This window comes from Naegleria fowleri, assembly GCF_008403515.1.
Source record: "Naegleria fowleri strain ATCC 30894 chromosome Unknown tig72, whole genome shotgun sequence".
Classification (NCBI taxonomy): Eukaryota; Heterolobosea; class Eutetramitea; order Acrasida; family Naegleriidae; genus Naegleria; species Naegleria fowleri.
The window spans coordinates 41,225-61,220 of NW_025408004.1; the positions used below are offsets into that span (position 1 = coordinate 41,225).

Genomic DNA, 19,996 nt, shown 5'->3' on the forward strand with positions numbered 1-19,996 from the left:
GGTTACTAAACACCTTGGAAGGAATTATATTCGAATGATATTCGAAGAGTCAATCGAATGAGAATAAGACAGGCGCTGTCTTTCATGAAGATGCCTCAACTTGGAATCTTCAACTTGTGAATCCAACACAACCATTCTTTTTGAAACACTTTCAAGTTTATATTGAGTACAGTTAATTCCAAAAAAAGGTTGTTGGATGGGTTCTTCTTCTTCTCCTCAATTGTTTCTCAATTGGTTTGTTTTTCTCAATACTTTACAAAAAAAATGTCTTTAGATGAAGAAGCTTCATCATCTTCTTCTTCGTTCCATCAACAAGCAACAACAACAAACACTTTTGTTGCTCCGACAGCCACTCAATCCATCTATGATCAAATTATTGCAGCGAATACTTCACCCTATACAATTTATTTCCGACAAATGTTTATGAGTTTTCCATTCTTGATGAGTTTATTACTTTTTATTTATTATTATGCACACGTGAATGGAATGTTTGATGAAGTGAGAGTTTATATGAGTTCTAAATTAAGAAATTTAACACATGTCATGAGGATGTCAAGTGTAGAAGATGATGACTATTATGATGAAAAAGAAGGAGATGATCATGAGACAAATCAAAACGAAACAAAGCATATTCCGTTGAGTGAAATTTGTAAACTCTCTCCTTCACTCAATGGAACTGCAGTCACAAAATTGAGTGATAATTATTTACAAGCTTTCAAAGATGATTCAGAAAAGAAGAAAATTGTGGAAGAAGCCAAATTGAAAATTGAAAACACTCCTTGGGCCTTGTCAACCATATTCTTTGGCCCTTCTGCTTTCAATGAAATGTCACTTTACAGATATCCAATGTTTTTCGGATTTTCTGGAATGGCACAGACAATGCTTGCTAGAGTTGTGAAAGGAAATAGATTTTCAAGGCTGTTAGGCTTTGGAAAATTGACAAGTGACAACATTTCTCATTACTACGAGAAGGAAGGTTGGAAGCATGAAAAAGTGACCATTTCTAGTAATGGACAAACATATTATTTTGATGTATTACAGAAATCAAGCTCCAACTCTTCTGATTGCACATTTTCAACCCTTCTATTGGTGCCAGATATTGATGGATGTCTGGGAGAAAATTCTTACTATTTAGATTCCTTTATTGATCACATATGTGGTGCACGAAACTCTTTAAGGCTTGCTGCCTCCACTAGATTTTCTATTCATCGAGTCATTATTTATAACAGAGAAGGAAGATCTCACAATTACCCATTGACCACTGGCTCTAATTTCAAATTATTAGGTGATGCAAACGCTCTGAGGTATTGCATTCAACAACTCGCAGAGAAATACACAATTGGCAAAGTATCAAATTCTCAATTCATTGGTGATCAATTGATTGGAGTTGGATGGGGCTTTGGTGCTAATTTACTATTAAGCACCATATCTGGTCTTTCCAAAACAAATTACTTCTCCATGTGCATTTCCATTTCAAACCCATATGACATCAAAAATTGCATGACAAATCACATGACAATCTATCACAACACAATTCTGAAACAGCTCAAACAAATTGTGAAAAACAATTGGAGCATCTTTCAACAGCTACCACAAGCATCAACTTTGAATCTCGACTTTTTAATGTCTTCAAAGAATTTCATAGATTTTGACACAAATTTCACACTCAAAATTAATCCAGAAGTTCAAGATATTCAGAATGATTATTACGATGCCTCTAGTTGTTGCCATCATTTAAGTGATGATTTATTATGCCCAATTCTTCTCGTATCTGCAAGCGATGATCCTTCTTGTTCTGTGTCTGTGATGAATAAGAAGGTCACTCCTGCTTGTATTTATGGAAAACATGAGAATATTCTTCTTGTAAAAACATCAAAAGGTGGAAATCGAGCTTTCTTCACTGGTTCTTTCTTACCGAATGGAGTGGCATTTGACGAGAAAGTTGTATTTGATTTTATGGAAGCTGTATTGGCATTGAGTAACAAATAGAAAACTAGAATGAAGAATGAAGGAGAATTTAATTTGGCTGTTGATGATCAGTTGAGCGTCACAAACTGTTTGAAATGTAACAACAACCATTCGCTCATTTATTCACCAATAATATTGGTGTTGCCAATTCCACAACAGAATTGGTTGTTTCTGTTGATAGGATCGAATCATTCAAGAAAGTGGATGCAATTTCCTTGACATATTGTTTAGCCCATTCCTTGACACCTTCCACTGCAAATTCCAAAATCATATCCACCACACCATCTGTACATTCCATGTCACACTCTTTCAACAACTTTTGAATGGAATCATTCTCTTCCTTAATGATATCCTTCTTAATTTCCAAACACAGAATACCACTCAAATCTATATGATTCATGTCACCACCTTCTTCAAGATAACGAATCATGGCTTTTTCCCATCTCGATGGAGTGCAGACACTTTGAGCAATAGTTTTCAATTTGGTGTCAACATCTTTTTCTTCTTTGAGATGTTTGGCTTTCTTTGTTTCCTTGTAACGTTTAGAAACCATTTTGAAAGAGACCATTTGAATGTCACCAAGACCATCCATTTCATCTGTTTTCAAAGAGCTGTCAACTGTCATGGTGGTGTGATCTACATATTGTTTCACAACCAAACCTTCCATCATGGCATATCCACCCAATTGAGATTTGGTATTATTACACAAATATTTCAACTTTTCAAAATCCAACAAACCACGATACACAATTTGAGCACACATCAATCCCAATCGTTTTGCTTCCATTTCAATTTCATCTGGCAGCAAATAATTTCCCTTATCATTCTGGACATCAAACAAGACAAAAGATTTTGGAGGAATGATTCCATACATGACACGACAATGTCTATAACGAGTAATGGTTTCACCTCGATAGATATAATTTGGGAAAAGTAAATGTTGAATTTCAGTAATACCTTTGATGGCATTTTCAAAGAAAACGTCATTGGAGATTGGACCTTTTTTTGTTCGATAAATTAATTTCATTCTTGGACCTCTTTCTTCTTGATTGGAAAGTGCTTGGTCCTTATTTTCATCATCATTGACATTTGTCAGCATGAATGACAACTGAGAGCCATCAATTTTCTCTTGAGCATAGACATAGGTGGAATGTTCGATCCATCGTTTGGAGGATTTGATGGCATATCCTGCACCACTTGATTTTTCTTTAGCACTTGGATATTTTGGAAGAAGAGTGTAATAATCTCTTTCATGAAAAAGAGAGAGTTTTCGAGAAGTGACATTTGACTTTTCATGATTGATATTCTTTGAAATCTCTTCAGAAAGTGACTCTGAAGTATCCAATGACAATAGATCGTTCATATTTTGTTTTTTTTTACTTTATCAGTATTGTTTGCAACTCAAAGTTTTCATTTCACTCTCCAAAGTGCATTTTCAAAATTCCAAAAGCAATTTCATTTCAAGATGATAAGTGGAACTCGAGTTCACTTTCTCTCACTTATAAATGGAAACTTCTCTTGTATGACACACCAATAACTCTCCCGTGAATTCATTCAAACAAATTCCAGAGAGACCTTTCACAGTGGTAAAACTTTTGACACAACGACCAAATCGAAAAATTTGAATTCGATTTTTTTGGAGTGTTGTTGTTGTCGTCGTGGATGAAAGAAGAAATTCAGAACCCTCTCTCTTATCGAGAATACAAATTCCTTTTGGTGAATTCACTTTTCCTTCTCTCATGTCGCCAAAACTTTTCACAATTTTCCATTTCGGTGGAGAACGAAGGTCATTCTTCTCGAGAAAAAAGATTTTGATTCGATAATCACGACTCTTTTCATCTTTCTGTTCAATGACATAGAATAAAGAACTATCAAAAATCACGTCCGATCGGAATGGAGATCCTTCCAATGAAATGGTTTGAACGACAAGTCCAGAAGACAAGTTTAACACATAAATAGTTTTTGAAACAAGTTCGGAAATGAACGCATAGGTTCTGGACACACAAATTCCAGTTACATTCGAAAGTGATTGAGATTTCCATAAACAATTCTTTTCAACAAGTTTGGAATCATCAATGCTGTCTTTTGATTTGGAATTTTGTAACAGAAATTGTAAATCACATTTCATACAATAATTCCATAAAAACATTTTGGAAGAAATCAAAAGAAGTGCGTCATGTTCCATTTGATCGTAATTTTCTTGAACACAGAAGTGACACGATTCAATATTGAGAGAAAATATAAACTTTTTTGACATCAAGTCAAAAAATAACATTCTTTGATTTCCAGAGTCACTGATGATAATACAAGCATGATGATAAGAAATCTTGACTTCTGACGGATGTTTCAGATACATGTCAAATTCGAAAGCTGTTGCCACATCAAACGTCGAAACAGAAGGAAGTGCAATTTTATCGATGGTGTGAACAAGTTGAAATGCACGAGAGAAGGCTCTTGGAACTCGTTCTCTTCCTTTCACCAACTTTTGACTCAGTTTTTCAAACAGATGGAGGCAATGATCTTGGAAAGAATTGTGGCGTGATGATGGTACAAAATCAATAAGAATGAGAGGCATCTGTTTGCTACTCAAAATTTTTTTACGCAAATGATTGCTGACAGCGGAGGTTTTGAAAACCCCGCTTAATACGAGAAAAGCATTAACCATATATTGCAATCTATTTTAGCGCATAGCTTGTCTCTTCAGTCCTCTAGATAAGAGATCATGAATGGACGCATCAATCATCACTTCAAATGAAAATTCTTTCACTTTTGTCAACAATCTCATTAAGTTACTGAAAATCATTAATTCGATCATGGTCTCTCTTGTTAATATCTTTTTTCTGTGAAATTTGGATTGCCAAGGATCGATACTTGGGAAGTCTCAACAATATGCAAGACAGGAAACACAGGTCGTTGATCTCTAAATTTTTGCAACTCTGAATCTCCTCCTCAATGACCATGATCTTGTCACACCATGATGCTTGAATGTTGAGGGTTTTATTGTTGCTTTTTGAGATTTCCTGTTGAATCTATTTGTAGATAGAGTTTTGAGTTCCTCGTTTCGAGTTAACGACAGTAAAAAGAAATAACAGAAACTGTCAAGTAACAGCTCTCCCTAACATTAGCATCATATCTACCATAAATATCTACGATACTGAAATTATTTTGTTCAGCATTTCAAAGCAGAAGCATACCATCATCAACAACATTATGACACTCTTTCATCTCCTTAAGCATGAGACAGGATCATTGAATTCCACTGTTGGATGTTGGGTCATTTTGTTTGCTTGGACATGATGGTTGTGAACAGGGAATATCAAAGGAAATTTTTCGAAGAGATCACTTGAATGTTATTACATGCTGCTCAATCCTTTCTCTTAATGTACACCGCATGATAAGACCTAAAAGGATTTTTGATGTCTTGTTCCCCTCCTTTATAATCTCTTCTGCCAAAACGTTGTTGTTTTGGTAATGCGTTGTCAAACGTTGATAAATCTTCACAATACTCAAGAATGAAACCTGATTGTTTTTTCTCTGTTTGTTGACAAGATCCTTCTGAGTCTTTTTGGTCAACCAATATGGGAGCAGTGATTAACTCGGTCCACTCGTCGCTAGATCGATATTCAGCAAAGTATTCAGAACAAAAATTGGGCATCTCTCGAGGAGAACTCCAAACCAGTGAGTATAATCCGTGCATGATGTCGAGGGTGAGTGAAGTTTCAGGAGGGGAACAGTCGTGTTCTCGAATAATTAGAGCTCCTCCTGGCTCCAAAATTCTGTACACCTCTTTGATAGTTTCCTCTACGTTTTTGATATGATGAAAAGACATGAGAGCTGTCACAAGTGAAAATGAGTTATTTGCGAAAGGTAGATGATTGGATTGTTCACTAATGAGATGGAATGTAAAATCGTTGGTGTAAGTTTTTCCAATGTCTCTCACGTCACAGCCATGAATGTTTTCTTTTGTTAAACCAAGTTCATGTCCAACAGCTTGCGTAATTGATCCTTCAGAGCATCCAATATCAAGCATGTTACGGACTTTCAAAGATTTTGGAATTAGTTCCTTAATTTTGTTAGAACGATTACTAGTTCTGTATGAAGTATCAGTACTTCGATCTGTACTCATCTTGGTAACATTCACTGGATTCTCTTTCAGATATTCTCTAGATTTAAATATCTTATTTTGGAAGAGATCATTTAATTTGTCATAAATCTCTTGGTCATTAGAAGAAGTTTCAATAAATTTCTGGATCTGTTCCTTGACAATAGCCTGCTGTCCATAACATTTTCTTAACATTTGTTTGCACAAAATTTGTTCAGTTCTCTTCTTGGTGTCTCCTTTAGATTGATGCCACACGTAGTGAAATTGTTTTTGAGAAAAAACAGTGGGCAGTCCATGCTTGTTTGTCAATTGTTGCTCAGAGTTGAGAGCTGTTGTAACAGCAAGTTGAGGAAGCACTGCCACGTAGTCATAACCATCTTGAAGGTTGTTATTGTGAATCACCTTTCTTGTTTTCACGTGACTCAGAGCATCAAGTACTGTTCTTTCCTCAGCATTCTTCACTCGTAATACTACAAGTGGGCACGAGAAATCTTCCAACAGTCCCTTGAGCAATTCCATCAAGCTAGACTCGAAACTCAAATCGCTACTTGTTGGCAATGCTAATGCAAATAAATTCAAATCAATGAAAATACATGATTTGAAATATTTCACATCACTGTAATTTTCTTTCATCCAGTTCAAGAAATTGGCATTTACAAATTCTACATATTTTTCAAGTTGAAATTCATCAACGACGTTGTTTTTGAGTGCATTGTATCTCTCAGTGCTACTTTCGACAGCTACAATGTTATCAAATCCACTTGTTCTAGAGAATGTTATAGATGCACAACCAACACCGGCATAGGCATCAATTAATGTGTTTTTACTCCTACTCACTTCGGAATAGCTTAATAATGGGCAATATTCATCTCTCACTTGCAGGATCCACTCCAACAAGTCATATTGTGCTTCTTCGGGAATAAAATCTTCGAGATGAGATTTTAAATCACTCAATTCAATCTTTTTATCGTTACATCTCGGGAAAGCATGGGAAACGCTAGTACATTTTACAGGAGCCTTTTCTTGTTTTCTTTTCTTGTGGTGATCGTCAGAATTATCAGTATGATGATGACTATTGTAGCTATATTTAGAATTGTCATTAGACTTTCTCTTATATGATGATGAGGATGACGATGAAACAGTATTTTTGTCGGAAAATCTTCCACTACCTCCTCCTGCATATCCTCCTTTCGAAACATGTTGGTATCGTGTATTCCCTTGACGATTGGAATAGTGATGGTGAGAGGAAGAGCTACCACTGTTTCTATGAGTTGGCATTTTTTTATTGGAAAAAAAGGCAAATTCGGGCGACGTCGATGATCGTTCATTAATTTAAATGGAATTTGGGAATTGCATTAAATCCTTAATACTTTACAGGTGAGTCATTCTTAGTGCCCACAAACAAAGGGAATCCATACCGAAAGGATTTCATGCTTCAAATGTTTTTCTTCTTTCTTCTTGACTCTCATTTCAATGCTAACTCCATTAAGGCCATTCAAAATAGAAGAGTCCTTTGACCACTTGAATTCATTAGCACAGTGTCAATTTCAATTGAACATGAATTTCACAAACAAGTGAGTATAAAATTTCACACACGATTCCTACGTACACTAAATAAACATGCGTCAGTGGTTGAAGAAAATGGATTCAATTCCACAACATAAACTTTTCCATCGCTTGAAATGGCAAAGTCACAAATGTAATCCTTCATTGGAATGGATGATCCTATGTGAGTGTTAAAAAAATCAATTAATTTTTCCTTAATTTCTGATGCATGTAGAACGAGCTCTGGAAAATAACAAGTATCAAAATATTGAGATATCGCTGTAAGCTTTCCGTTTTTCACAAAAGATCGAAATTCATGTTGAATGGGAATTTCCACCCATTCTCTTATAATGATTTGAATAGGATCGAGATTTGAATGAGATTTAGATCGAATCAAGTAGAGCATGAAATCTTCCAACACTCGAGCTGACTTTTTAAAATAGTGATATTCCTCAGCAAAACTAGTCACTTTCATGGATTGAATAAAAGCTTCATTCACTGCAATTAATCTCTCATTTTCTGAAGGCTTTCTTCCATTCTCTTGAATGAACTGACCAATCCTGCCTGCAAAGATAGTTTGCATCTTTTCACAAACTGCGAATGCATCTTTTGGAGATCGACATGATAATTTAATGAAACATCCTTCGGTGTTGCATCCGTTCTTGTTCATTAATTGTTGCATTTCATGGTTGACCGACTTTTCCAATTCTTGCAAAATACTGTTCTTGCGTTCAACATCAAAACTCATCATCAAATCCATTCCGACCGATTGTTTCAGTTGTTCATTCTCTTCCGAAGTGAAATATTCATGGTCGCTAATAATGGCACATATTTGGTCTCTTGACAAAGCAACCATACGGGTCCTTGATGAAGTATCTTGTCGTTACAATCTTCAACATGCCAACTTGCTGAACAACTTACTTGAAGGTATGATCTTCGATTGCTTCAATCCAAACATCAAGATTGGTGTCAAACCAATTTTCAGACATTTTTTAATGGTTTTGACTGCGCTTAAGGTTTCAAAGTTCATCTTTTCACGAACTTTCAAAAAGGTGTGACCTGTACAATGAACTTGCATGATTGTCCTCAGAGCCAACCAACCACGTTCATCATGGATCAACATTTACACACTCCAACATAAGGTGGTGTGGCGCCTCAAATTATATACAAACTTAGGGATAGAGTTCCTCAACTAATTCACACAATACATCTGCATGACAGGGTCTTTCATGCCTCTCACAAAAACATCCAAGAGTTTTACCCTTCAATTCAATCAAGTCTTGTTTCAACTTGGGTTGACTCAGGATGTACTCTCGATACTTTTCCAAGCTTTCAGGTTTGGGAAGTTTTTCAAAAGGATTTGCCCATTTGGATTCTTGTAACCTCCATCCACCATGAAAACATCGATTCCCAACATAAACATCACAATTCACAACAGTCTGTCCTTTCTTCTTTCTAATTCTTACTACATTAGTTTTCGTGATTATAAGCTCGGCATTGATGGGATGTTTGGTTTTTGGTTTCTTTTTCTTGGGTGATACAATGGCTGGAATGAATCTTCCAGTGTTTTGGCTCTGTACGTACAAGGTGCCATTATTTCCATATCCAACCACAATTGGTGGTGGGTAAAAGTGTGGTTGTTGTTGAGAAATGACTTGTTGAAATACATTCTCTTGTTGAGCAATAGGTGGTTGTTCCTCATGTTCATGCTGTGCTATTTCGTGAGGTGGTGGTCCACCCTCAAACACATTGTGATTGGGTTGCTCCTCTGGATGATTGAGATTGGATTGCCAAAGGGAAGAGGAAGAAATTTCATAAAACGCAATACGTGGCGATGATGATGATGATGGTGTATGATCATCATCGTAGTTCTCAACCCTATGGTTCTCATCCACCACCTCCACTTGATCTTTATGCTGCTCATGGTGTTGGTCCCCTTTAAATTCCGTTAGATTTCTCTTTCCGAGAGTGGATCTTACTCTTGCGGATGATGATGAGGCTTCTCGGGTTGTGGTTGGATCCTCATCACGGACATGGATTTTCATTATTGGCACTGATGAAGTTGTAGCATGCTTGTGATGATGATGCGATGAAGCAACTTGATCATCAACCGCGTATTGTCTCTTATTGGTTTTATGAGTGGTCAATTCGACCCGAATGCTCTTTGATGAGCGAAGATCATGATGAACATGGTGTTTGTATTCATCCACAAGAAGAGGCTTATTCTCATAATGATGTTCTTCAATATGGATCGTTGGAGAGTGGTGATGATGGAAAGTGTTTGAAGGAGGACCATCACGACCACGAGATGAAAAACTACTGCTGGTGGTGGTGCTCTCTTCTTCGACAGTGACCAACAAGAACCCAGCTTTTTCTTGATGTGAGGAAATCATATTTTTTCTTTCAACAACACTTCTTGCAAATACTGGAAGTGTAAACCAACACTCACATCTATTTATTCTTCGTTGGCTTAAGCTCATTCATCTAATATAAATTGGTCATGTTGATTGATCATTTGGAGTGATACATGTTCGATCCATTGTTTTTGTTTGATGCATGTCCTTCTTCATGAAATGTTGTTTCTATATTCAACAAAAAAAATGATTAAAGAAGAGGATCTCCCAGAATCAGTGGATGATATTGATTACTCTCTTCCACAATATTTCATTGTCAAGAACGATGAGAAGAATCAAAAAATTTATGTTCCAAAACCAATCAGTGAATCGGAATCTGTTTTTTCAGTTGATTTTCATCCGAAATTGGATTTGATAACCATGGGATTGGTAACAGGAGAGGCTAAAATGTAAGTCCCAAATATCAAATATTCCTGTTGTGCACGTGAATCAATCTTAGTGAATGACCAATTAATTTTGATAATTACTTATACACCACTCTTTTGATGATTTTGCAATAACGAATGGTTTCCGAATCATTGAAATTTATGAAACCGAATGAATTTAATCATCTCACGACAGTTACAAATATTCCATAGATATAGAAAACACATGCGTGGCTACATTTAATCATCATTCCGAAGCTTGCCGTAAACTCTTCTTCTCCGATGATGGTAAACTCATGTTTTCAGCAGGTTCCGATATGAAACTTGCTGTAACGGATATCAAAAAAGGTGCCCTCAAATATTGCATTAAGGATGCTCATACCTCACCTATAAATACTCTCATTGTCATTGATGATGATCGGATCGCTACAGGAGATGATGAAGGTTGTGTTCGAATTTGGGATGTTCGTCAAAGAAAGGCCATTAAATCCTATAATGAACATGGTGATTATATAAGTTGTTTTGATTATGCTCCTGAAACTGGATTGCTTTATTCGGCCGCTGCAGATGGATGTATTTCAGTGGTTGATATGAAAAAGAGTAAACCTAGTGGAGTAGCAGTGACGGAGGGATTGAATGATGATTTAGTGAGCTTGACAACAATGCAAGATGGACAATTATTATATGCTGCTGGAGCTTCTGGAGTGATTTATGAATTTGATACTGACAAATTGTTCCAGCCAAAGAAAAATATCAAATCGTTATCAACCTCAATATCAAGTATGATTCAAGTGAGAGATGGAATGTTGACCTATGCAACAGATGATGGAATTATTTATTCATTGGATACCAAAAAATCAAAATTGAGTAATCGATTAACCGATCAAACGAATGAGCCAATTATCGACATGAGTATTTCTAGAGACGCCAAATATTTGGCAAGTTGTTCATTGGAAAACGTTCGATTTTATAATGCAATTGGAATGTTTGACATGTCACTAACTGAAGTTGTCGATAAAGAAGAAAAGAAGCCTGAAATTCAAAAGTTGAAAAAGAAGGAGAAGAAGTTTGAAAAGTCCATTTTGAATAGAGAGGCAAAAGCCAACCTTGAAGAAGCAGAGAAAAATGTCAAAAAGAGAAAGAAGGCAGGAGGCGTTCAAAGTGCCACCAAAAAGACCAAAGTTTTGAATCAAGCTCGAAAGCAATTTTTACACGATCTGCTAGTGGATTATTGATCATCACACGAGTGCACTCTTTGAACACCACTCTTAAATACCAACATAAACTTTTTCAATTTTTTTAATTTAATTCAAACATTCAAAAAAATGAGTGAACAGAAAAACACCAACGCATCGACGAGCAACAACGACAAGGACTCTTCATCATCATCGGAAACAGCAACAACAGCTCAAAAACCAAAATTCACTCCAGGAACCTATGTTCAAGTATCGAAAACAGTTTATAAATCGGGAAAGGTGTGGAAACAACCAAAAGACCGATTCTCGGTAAAAAAGACAAGAGCGAAGGAAACCTACGAAGAACAAATGGAAAAGAAGAAAGAGCTTCAAGAAATCAAAGAAATTGAACGACAAATTAAAGCAGATATGGAAGAGGAAAATAAAATTGAAAAGCGAAAAATGGAGCAACGACGACAGGCAAGAATTGAAAAAATCATTCGAGAAAATAAGAATAAACCACTCAAACAAGGACGAGGAAAATGCAAGGGAAGAAACAAGCGGTTGACAGAAAAGGATGTTCACAGAGTAAAAATTTATCACGAAACTCAAGGATTGTTCTAAAAAAACAAGCTGAAATTCGGATAAAGATGCACAGAAGGGAGTTCATGAAAATTGCAACGATTAGTTGAACTCAAGGTTTTGCATGCAATGATCATTTGGAGACAAAGTGCATGAATTATTTCACAATGACTAACGACACATAATAAATTAATTTAATAAGAAATTTCTTCAATCATCAGGTGCCTTATTGCTGCTCATCTTGATTACCAAAACCGCCACCACCAGGTGTTTGAATTAACACAATATCTCCAGGCTGAACATCGAATGAATTCTTTCCTCCCAAATTGTGAACTAAACCCGATTTTGTGACAAGAATGTTCTTTCCTTTGGCACCATTTCCACCTCCACACAACCCACATGGAGAAAAGACTCTTCTTTCAGATAAAATTCCAACACGAAGAGGTTCCAAAAACTCAAACTCTCGATTCACACCATCTCCTCCTCTATATTTGCCATCTCCTCCTGTATTGGGTCTCAAACTGAACTGTTTAATAACGAGAGGATATCTTCTTTCCAAAATTTCTACATCAGTAATACGAGTATTTGTCATGTGAGTGTGAACTCCTGAGGCACCATGCCAATAGGGTCCAGCACCAGCTCCTCCCGCAATGGTCTCATAATATCCAAATGTTTGATTTCCAAATGTGAAATTATTCATACAACCTTGACTGCAGGCAGCAGCAGAGAATGCTTTAAGAATAATATCAGTAATTCTCTGAGAGGTCAACACATTACCAGCCACCACTCCAACAATTCCATCTTCACCAATGTCAAGAAGTGAGTGTTTTTCAATCTTGATCGTAATTGGTTCGAGACATCCCTGATTGAGAGGAATCTCTTGTTTGACGAGACATCTCAAGCTGTACAGAATGGCACTTGTGGTAATTGCTTTTGGAGCATTAATATTACCCAAAACCATTTCTGAGGTTCCAGTAAAATCAAATTCTGCCACTGGCTTTCTCGAACTTGTATTAAATTGTTCATGTCTTTGATTACGAATGGTCAAATTCAACTTGATTACAGATCCATCATCCATGTAGTCTTCAGAAAGAACATGAATGAATTCATCATTTGGACTTTTAGCATGACCATCAAATACTTGTTGAAGCATTTCTCTCACAGCAAGTTCAGCATTGTCTTGAACATGTTGCATGTAGCTCTGTACAACTTCTAATGAATACTCATTGATCAAATCTTGTAACAGAGAAATACCTTTAGTATTGGCAGCTATTTGAGCTTTGAGATCTGCAATATTGTCTTTAATACATCTTGCTCCTGCTTTTTTTAATTGTTCAGTAATTCGTTGTTCTTGGAAGATACCATCTTCAACAATTTTAAGAGAAATAATGGCCATTCCTTCCTCGGCAAGGAGTCTACTAAAAGGTGGCATTGAACCTTCAAGACATGGGCGTCATGAACAAACCATGTAATCTTGAATGGTGACATGAGTGACACTTACCTGGACTAATACTTCCAATATCAGCATGATGACCTCTATTTGCAACATAAAAAACAACTCTTCCATTCGAATACACTGGCGTAATGACTGTAATATCAGGCAAATGTGTACCACCTGCACAAGGATGGTTTGCCATAATGACTTGTCCTTCTTTCCACGAGTCTCCAAGATGTTTGATTTGGAATTTTACTGCCTCACTCATAGATCCAAGATGAACAGGCAAGTGAGGAGCATTGGCGATCAAATCTCCGTTTGGAGAAAATAAGGCACACGAAAAATCCAATCGTTCCTTAATATTGGTAGAGATGGAAGTCCTTTGAAGTGATCGTCCCATTTGTTCTGCAATACTCATAAATCGATGATTGAAAATACTTAATCTCACAGCATCAACTTTAACCATTTCACTGAAATCCACTTGTTGAATTCGTACTTCAGAGAAAGTGATTTCAGCATCTCCATATTTTGTAATGCTAGCTGTTCCTTGAGGTTCCACTAAAATAGTTGTCGTTTCATGGATAATGATGGCAGGACCTTGAATCTCATCTCCTGCTCCCAAATGTTCTAAATTATAGACTGCTGTTTCAGTCCATCCTTCTTCAAAGTAAGTTTTTGTAAATGTTATGGGTTGAGGTTTTTGTGTGGATTGTGAAATTTCGATTTTGCTGATGGAAGGTGTTGATCCAATTCCAACCACTCGAATGTCATCGACAATGACAGACCTACCAGCGATAATAAATCCATATTCTCTCTTGTAGGACTTTTCGAACTCTGCAAGATAATCTCCATCCAATCCATTGTGATCCTTTTTTAACTTTTCTGGAACAGTGGTCATAATGGAATAGTCCGTACCTTTGTATTTCATATTGAGATAAGAAGTCGTCTTGATATTGGAATCGTCAAATCCAGAACGTTTTAAATTTTCAACCACTTTGAGTCTGAGATCGTCCAAACGTTTTGCAAAATATGAGAAGTTTTCTGTTTCATATGCTTTTGCACACGGTTCTTGCTCATCAAAAACAACATCTGCAAGTCCAAGTCCATAGGCACTCTACAAGCATGACGTGTGAATGTCAAAGAAATTCTTGTTAAAAAAACAATTCCATGAATAGAGAACATTTCAATCACTTACCAAAATACCAGATTGTCTTGGAATAAATACTTTCTTCATTCCCAAATTTCGAGCAATGGCTTGACAATGTTGAGCTCCCGCACCTCCAAAGGAGCAAAGAATATGATCTCTCGTGTCGTAACCTTTCGCAACCGTAATGGATCGAATGGGACGAGACATGGATTCATTAGCAACTTGAATAAAACCATAGGCCACCTCTTCAGGACTCTTTAATTGGGCCTTGTCTCCATTTCTTTTAAGCTCAAATTCATTCACCTCATTGGTTAACTCTTCAAATGCTCTCTTCGTGGCTTTTTGAGAGTTGGTGTGAAAATAATTGTGAGGGGTTTTCCATGTCATTTACAATATTACTCAACACATGAACGTACCTTCATAATCAAGTGGTTCATTCTCTGAAGGACCAAAAATTTTGGGGAAAAATTCAGGCATCAATCTTCCCAAGAATAAATTAGCGTCTGTTATGGCGAGACGTTTTTTAGGAAGATTCGTTTGCTTTCGATAGCATACAGGACCTGGATTTGCACCTACAGATTCTGGACCTACTTGGAACACTCCACTCCTATTTGTTAAAAATTGATGTATCGCAACCATTAGAAAAACTGTTAAATACATACTTGGTGAAAAACAATCGACTTCCTCCACCGGCAGCAACTGTTGTAATATCTAATTGAGGTGCTTGAATAGTGACACCTGCTGTTTCCGTCTCGAAAACATGATCAAATGTTCCGCCAAATCTACTCACATCTGTGCTTGTTCCTCCAATGTCAATGCCAATCACTGGAGTGCCTTCTTCAGGATTGAAAGATGTTTGGGCGTAGCCCACTACACCTCCTGCAGGACCGCTCAAAATGGAGTTGCATCCTTTGAAATTAGCTGCTGGAGTTAAACCTCCATTGGACTGCATAAATGTGACACGTTTCAATAACTTTCGAAATTGTGAAAATACAAAACTCAATAAAGACTGTTTTTTGCGACAGACATACCTTATCATAATCAGAAAAACCTGCACAAAACTTTCTAACATATTCCTTGATGATTGGGCTCAAATAAGCATCTACACATGCAGTTTGTCCTCTTGGAACAGCTCGTATCATGGGCATTACTTGATGTGACAAAGAAATGTATTCAATTCCAGCCTCTTTTGCAAGAGCGGCAATTTCCAATTCATGTTCAGGATATGTATAGGAATGCAACAACACAACTGCAATACTATTAAATCCACTTTCATGAAGTTCCTTGCATGCATTGAATACAAACTCCTTGTCAACTGTTTTTCTGATATAGACCTCCTCTCCGGAAATTCCATGTTTCAGCTTTTGAGATTTCCATTCCTCTTCAGATATTAAGGATCCATCATGTTCAGGAGCTTGGAATTTTTTGAAGGATCCATAGACCTGTTCGGTAAGGCAAACTCTCTCGTCAACTTCAATAATTCGATCATAAAGAAGCTCTGGTTTCTGGATGACTAAATCGAAAATTTTAGATCTTGACTGATTGCCAATTTTTAGCAAGTCACGAAATCCTTTTGTTGTAATGAGAGCACATTTTGAACCTTTTCTTTCCAACAATGCATTTGTTGCAACCGTAGTACCCATTCGAATGTACTCAATTTTATCAATGTCAATTTCTTTTGCATCTTTCATGTTTAATCCAAGAACCTTATTCATAATTCTTTTAATTCCTAACAACATTGCGATGTTAATAAAAACAATTTTTGACAATCATTTCCGTAATCTCTATATTTAGAAAAATAATTATTGAAATCTTATCGTACCTTCTCTTGGAGCATCCTCGTAATGCTGAGGATCCTCGCTCAACAACTTCATCACAAAGAAGGGTTGAAAATTATTATGTGGAGTTCTTGGTACCTCTAATGATGATCATCATTGACACAAATTTCAAAATTCATTGTATCCCTGACAAAATTCACACACATCAAAACGATCCTACCTGCATAAATATCTGTAAAAGTACCACCCCGATCAATCGAGAAACGAAACAGCTCTTCCGATGATGATGTTGATGATGAAAAAGAGGAAGAAGCATTAATGGTGGGCATTTTTTGTGTAGAGTTTTAAAGGAGAATAGAAAGACTTTTTGTGCGTTCGTCTTCTTCGAAAGATTTAATCCTCACGCATCCCAGAAGGTACACTATTAGGATGTGATGAATTTCAAGCTACAAGAGAGGATTGAGAAGCTCCGTTCATGAACGAATGATTCTCATGGTGATCTGTTTCACCTCTGTCCAATTGAGAACATTTGGAAAGGTTCTATTCAAGAGAAATTTGAAAAAACTCATTCAATCCTCATTTCAAAAGAAACTGTGCTTTTCATCATCTCCTTTGAATCTTATTGATCTTATAACATCATGGTACAGTACATACAAATTCGAATTCTCGTCTCATCAGGATCTTCTCGTAATAGTGAAAGTAGTCCAGACCTTTTTAATCACCACCACCACAACAATAATTCAAACCACAAAAAAAATTTTCAACATTGAAATTTCATCATGCCAGCTTCGAACGGAAAGAAAATTGATATGCACGTGCATTATTTACCTTCCTATCTGCCCGATTGGAAGGAAGAGTTCGGATATGGTGGATTTGTTACTTTGGAACATGATCCGGTGAATAAAGGTAAAGCCAATATGATGAAAGATGGTCAATTTTTTAGAGCGGTTGAACAAAATTGTTGGGACATGGAGGCTCGGTTGGAAGATATGAAGAAAACGGGTGTTACTGCGCAAGTGCTGAGTACGGTGCCAGTCATGTTTAATTATTGGGCAAAACCAAATGATGCTTTAAAAACTTCTATTTATTTGAATGATGATATTGCTCATGTGTGTAGCAAGTATGAAGACTACTTTTTGGGATTGGGTACAATTCCAATGCAAGCTCCAGAGTTGGCTTGTAAAGAAATTAGACGATGTGTGGAAGAATTACATTTGTCAGGAGTAAGTATTTATGAGGAATAATTCTGTGATCAACATATTATTATTATTGTATAATTTATGACTGCAATTATTTTGTCACCAATACTATGATTAATATCATACAACATATAACGATGACATTTATATTGGACCATTTCATAATGTGACACAAATTTATTGACATTTATAGATTCAAATTGGATCTCATATCAACAATTATTGTTTGGATGATCCTTCCTTGTTCCCTATTTTTGAAACTGCAGCTGAATTAAACTGTCCAATCATGATTCACCCATGGCAAATGATCGGTTCCGAGTTGATGAAGAAGTACTGGTTACCATGGCTCGTAGGTATGCCAGCTGAAACTACTCTCGCTTTGTGCAGTTTAATATTTGGCGGTGTTTTAGAGAGACTTCCAAATCTAAAAGTTTGTTTCAGTCATGGCGCAGGTTCTTTCCCGTACACAGTTGGACGAATTGAACATGGCTTTAATGTGAGACCAGATTTGTGTCAAGTCGATTGTAAGGTAAATCCAAGACAATTCTTGGGAAGAATATGGGCTGATACAATCACTCACGATCAAGATGCTCTTAATTTGCTTGTTAAAGTTTTTGGAGATGATCGAGTTATGTTGGGAAGTGACTATCCTTTCCCTCTTGGCGAACATCATCCAGGAAAACTTGTGGAAGAATCATCTACACTCTCTCAAGAACAAAAGGACAAGTTATTATATTATAACGTGAAAGAATTTTTGGATATTCCAAAAGACAGGTTCTAAATGAGACCAGCCGACAAAATACAAATTAATTTTTAATACAAATTTTTCACATGAACCTACCATATTTATTTGAAAATGACACTCAGCAGATGTCACTTGAATAAATTAATTATTGTTTACTTTTTTCGTTTTTGCTGTTCAAAATTGAAATTTCCACCTTCATGCAATCGTTTTTGAGCAGGATTTTTTGGTTCTTGTTTGACCAATCGTTCCCCGAGATATTTAGCTTGGAAAAATGTTTTAAAGTGTGGGCTCTCCTTATTATTCTTCAATGTCTGAGCAGTTAATGGTACAGTAAATCTCTTTTGGTTCTCTGAAATGAATTTGTGAATAAGTGTGTCATCGCCAAAAAACGATTCTGTTGCATATTGAGGATTTTGATTGAACCAATCAATCAAGGCGTTCTTATGCTCCTTCAGGAACATTTTCTTTCGTTTTGGAGGTTGTGCCTTATCGGTCGTAGTTTGAGTTGGGCTTGTCTCTGGCTTTGACATCATGTTGTTTGACTTTTGAGGTGGTGAATGGATTTTTGACGGTATGGTGGTAGGTGTTTCTGTTTTTGGTGAGGAAGATGGAGGAGTGGAGAGGAGTCGTGTTGTCGTTGGCTTGGTTTCACTCTTTAGTGCAGTGACATTATTGGTCGTTTGATTCATACCTGAAATTGGTTTGGGGAGTTTTGAAGGTTCTGTTTTCACAAAGTTAGTTGAGGATGGTGGTATTGATGTGGAAGAAGTTGAAGGTGTTTGAACTGAAGATGGTGTTACTTGATTGGTCATTTGTGGTAATTGACGTCGTCGAATCGAGGATGAATTGACAAGCTTCATTCCTTGTGCAATGTATCGATCAATAGCAATGACTACATTCGAAATCTCTTTCGTTCGGGTTTCAAGATGATTTAGAGCAATTGCATGGAAATTCGTGTCAAAGCTTTCAATTAAGGCTGTAACACCAACTTTCAAAGCTGTTTCAACTATACTTTTCGCCAATGCATAAAGTTCATATAATCGGCCTGGCGAAGACACGCATGATGAAACACTTTCTTGCCACACGTCAAAGACAACAGGAGCCAACGAAGGATGTTTCTTTGCTTGTAACACAAAATATTGGGCCACTAGGATAAAAATTGTGAAAAGTGAGTGTGATCCACAACTGGAAGATTACTTACATTTTTCATCTGCGCGATCATTTTGGACTTTGTGCAAAAAAGTATTCCTATGGGTTTGTTCTAGCGAAGGAATCAACATCAGTGTTGATGTTGATGGTATTGAGGGCATTGATGATGGCGTTCGGGTTCGGATGATGATAATGAATTTGGCTTTAAAGAATGATTTAATGATGATGATTTGCGTGTATGGTTTCCGTTGTCTAGTCGTTGATGATGAAAGATCCGCTCGGAGGCTTCTTCTGTTATTGGAAATTAGAGTTGATGATGATGAAGAATAAATCTATACCTCTTCCTTTGTTTGATTGGTTTTTTTTGATATTAAAAAATATTGTTGGTGAAC

General features: G+C 36.6%; 11 protein-coding genes across 11 annotated transcripts; 4 read left to right on the forward strand and 7 right to left on the reverse strand.

Annotated features, from left to right (window-relative positions):
• Positions 1-264: 264 nt before the first annotated feature.
• FDP41_009604 (uncharacterized protein) lies at positions 265-1,989 on the forward strand (the record flags this gene model as incomplete). The annotated part of the gene is made up of 1 exon (XM_044713580.1): positions 265-1,989. One exon carries the CDS (start codon positions 265-267, stop codon positions 1,987-1,989), a length of 1,725 nt encoding a protein of 574 aa, XP_044556623.1.
• Positions 1,990-2,083: 94 nt separating this feature from the next.
• Positions 2,084-3,331, reverse strand: FDP41_009605 (uncharacterized protein; the record flags this gene model as incomplete). Its single annotated transcript, XM_044713581.1, has 1 exon — positions 2,084-3,331. The coding sequence occupies one exon, from the start codon at positions 3,329-3,331 to the stop codon at positions 2,084-2,086; it is 1,248 nt and encodes a 415-aa protein (XP_044556624.1).
• Positions 3,332-3,463: 132 nt separating this feature from the next.
• On the reverse strand, positions 3,464-4,543 carry FDP41_009606 (uncharacterized protein; the record flags this gene model as incomplete). Its single annotated transcript, XM_044713582.1, has 1 exon — positions 3,464-4,543. The coding sequence occupies one exon, from the start codon at positions 4,541-4,543 to the stop codon at positions 3,464-3,466; it is 1,080 nt and encodes a 359-aa protein (XP_044556625.1).
• A 789-nt stretch (positions 4,544-5,332) lies between these two features.
• Positions 5,333-7,348, reverse strand: FDP41_009607 (uncharacterized protein; the record flags this gene model as incomplete). The annotated part of the gene is made up of 1 exon (XM_044713583.1): positions 5,333-7,348. The coding sequence occupies one exon, from the start codon at positions 7,346-7,348 to the stop codon at positions 5,333-5,335; it is 2,016 nt and encodes a 671-aa protein (XP_044556626.1).
• A 110-nt stretch (positions 7,349-7,458) lies between these two features.
• FDP41_009608 (uncharacterized protein) lies at positions 7,459-8,604 on the reverse strand (the record flags this gene model as incomplete). The annotated part of the gene is made up of 3 exons (XM_044713584.1): positions 7,459-7,590; positions 7,680-8,478; positions 8,537-8,604. 3 exons carry the CDS (start codon positions 8,602-8,604, stop codon positions 7,459-7,461), a joined length of 999 nt encoding a protein of 332 aa, XP_044556627.1.
• Positions 8,605-8,787: 183 nt separating this feature from the next.
• On the reverse strand, positions 8,788-10,008 carry FDP41_009609 (uncharacterized protein; the record flags this gene model as incomplete). Its single annotated transcript, XM_044713585.1, has 1 exon — positions 8,788-10,008. One exon carries the CDS (start codon positions 10,006-10,008, stop codon positions 8,788-8,790), a length of 1,221 nt encoding a protein of 406 aa, XP_044556628.1.
• Positions 10,009-10,215: 207 nt separating this feature from the next.
• FDP41_009610 (uncharacterized protein) lies at positions 10,216-11,629 on the forward strand (the record flags this gene model as incomplete). The annotated part of the gene is made up of 2 exons (XM_044713587.1): positions 10,216-10,418; positions 10,591-11,629. 2 exons carry the CDS (start codon positions 10,216-10,218, stop codon positions 11,627-11,629), a joined length of 1,242 nt encoding a protein of 413 aa, XP_044556629.1.
• Positions 11,630-11,719: 90 nt separating this feature from the next.
• FDP41_009611 (uncharacterized protein) lies at positions 11,720-12,193 on the forward strand (the record flags this gene model as incomplete). The annotated part of the gene is made up of 1 exon (XM_044713588.1): positions 11,720-12,193. The coding sequence occupies one exon, from the start codon at positions 11,720-11,722 to the stop codon at positions 12,191-12,193; it is 474 nt and encodes a 157-aa protein (XP_044556630.1).
• A 184-nt stretch (positions 12,194-12,377) lies between these two features.
• On the reverse strand, positions 12,378-16,840 carry FDP41_009612 (uncharacterized protein; the record flags this gene model as incomplete). The annotated part of the gene is made up of 8 exons (XM_044713589.1): positions 12,378-13,588; positions 13,653-14,700; positions 14,782-15,071; positions 15,150-15,340; positions 15,396-15,706; positions 15,765-16,462; positions 16,556-16,651; positions 16,732-16,840. 8 exons carry the CDS (start codon positions 16,838-16,840, stop codon positions 12,378-12,380), a joined length of 3,954 nt encoding a protein of 1,317 aa, XP_044556631.1.
• Positions 16,841-17,290: 450 nt separating this feature from the next.
• On the forward strand, positions 17,291-18,491 carry FDP41_009613 (uncharacterized protein; the record flags this gene model as incomplete). Its single annotated transcript, XM_044713590.1, has 2 exons — positions 17,291-17,734; positions 17,904-18,491. The coding sequence occupies 2 exons, from the start codon at positions 17,291-17,293 to the stop codon at positions 18,489-18,491; spliced, it is 1,032 nt and encodes a 343-aa protein (XP_044556632.1).
• Positions 18,492-18,607: 116 nt separating this feature from the next.
• On the reverse strand, positions 18,608-19,735 carry FDP41_009614 (uncharacterized protein; the record flags this gene model as incomplete). Its single annotated transcript, XM_044713591.1, has 2 exons — positions 18,608-19,602; positions 19,657-19,735. 2 exons carry the CDS (start codon positions 19,733-19,735, stop codon positions 18,608-18,610), a joined length of 1,074 nt encoding a protein of 357 aa, XP_044556633.1.
• Between the last annotated feature and the right edge of the window lie 261 nt (positions 19,736-19,996).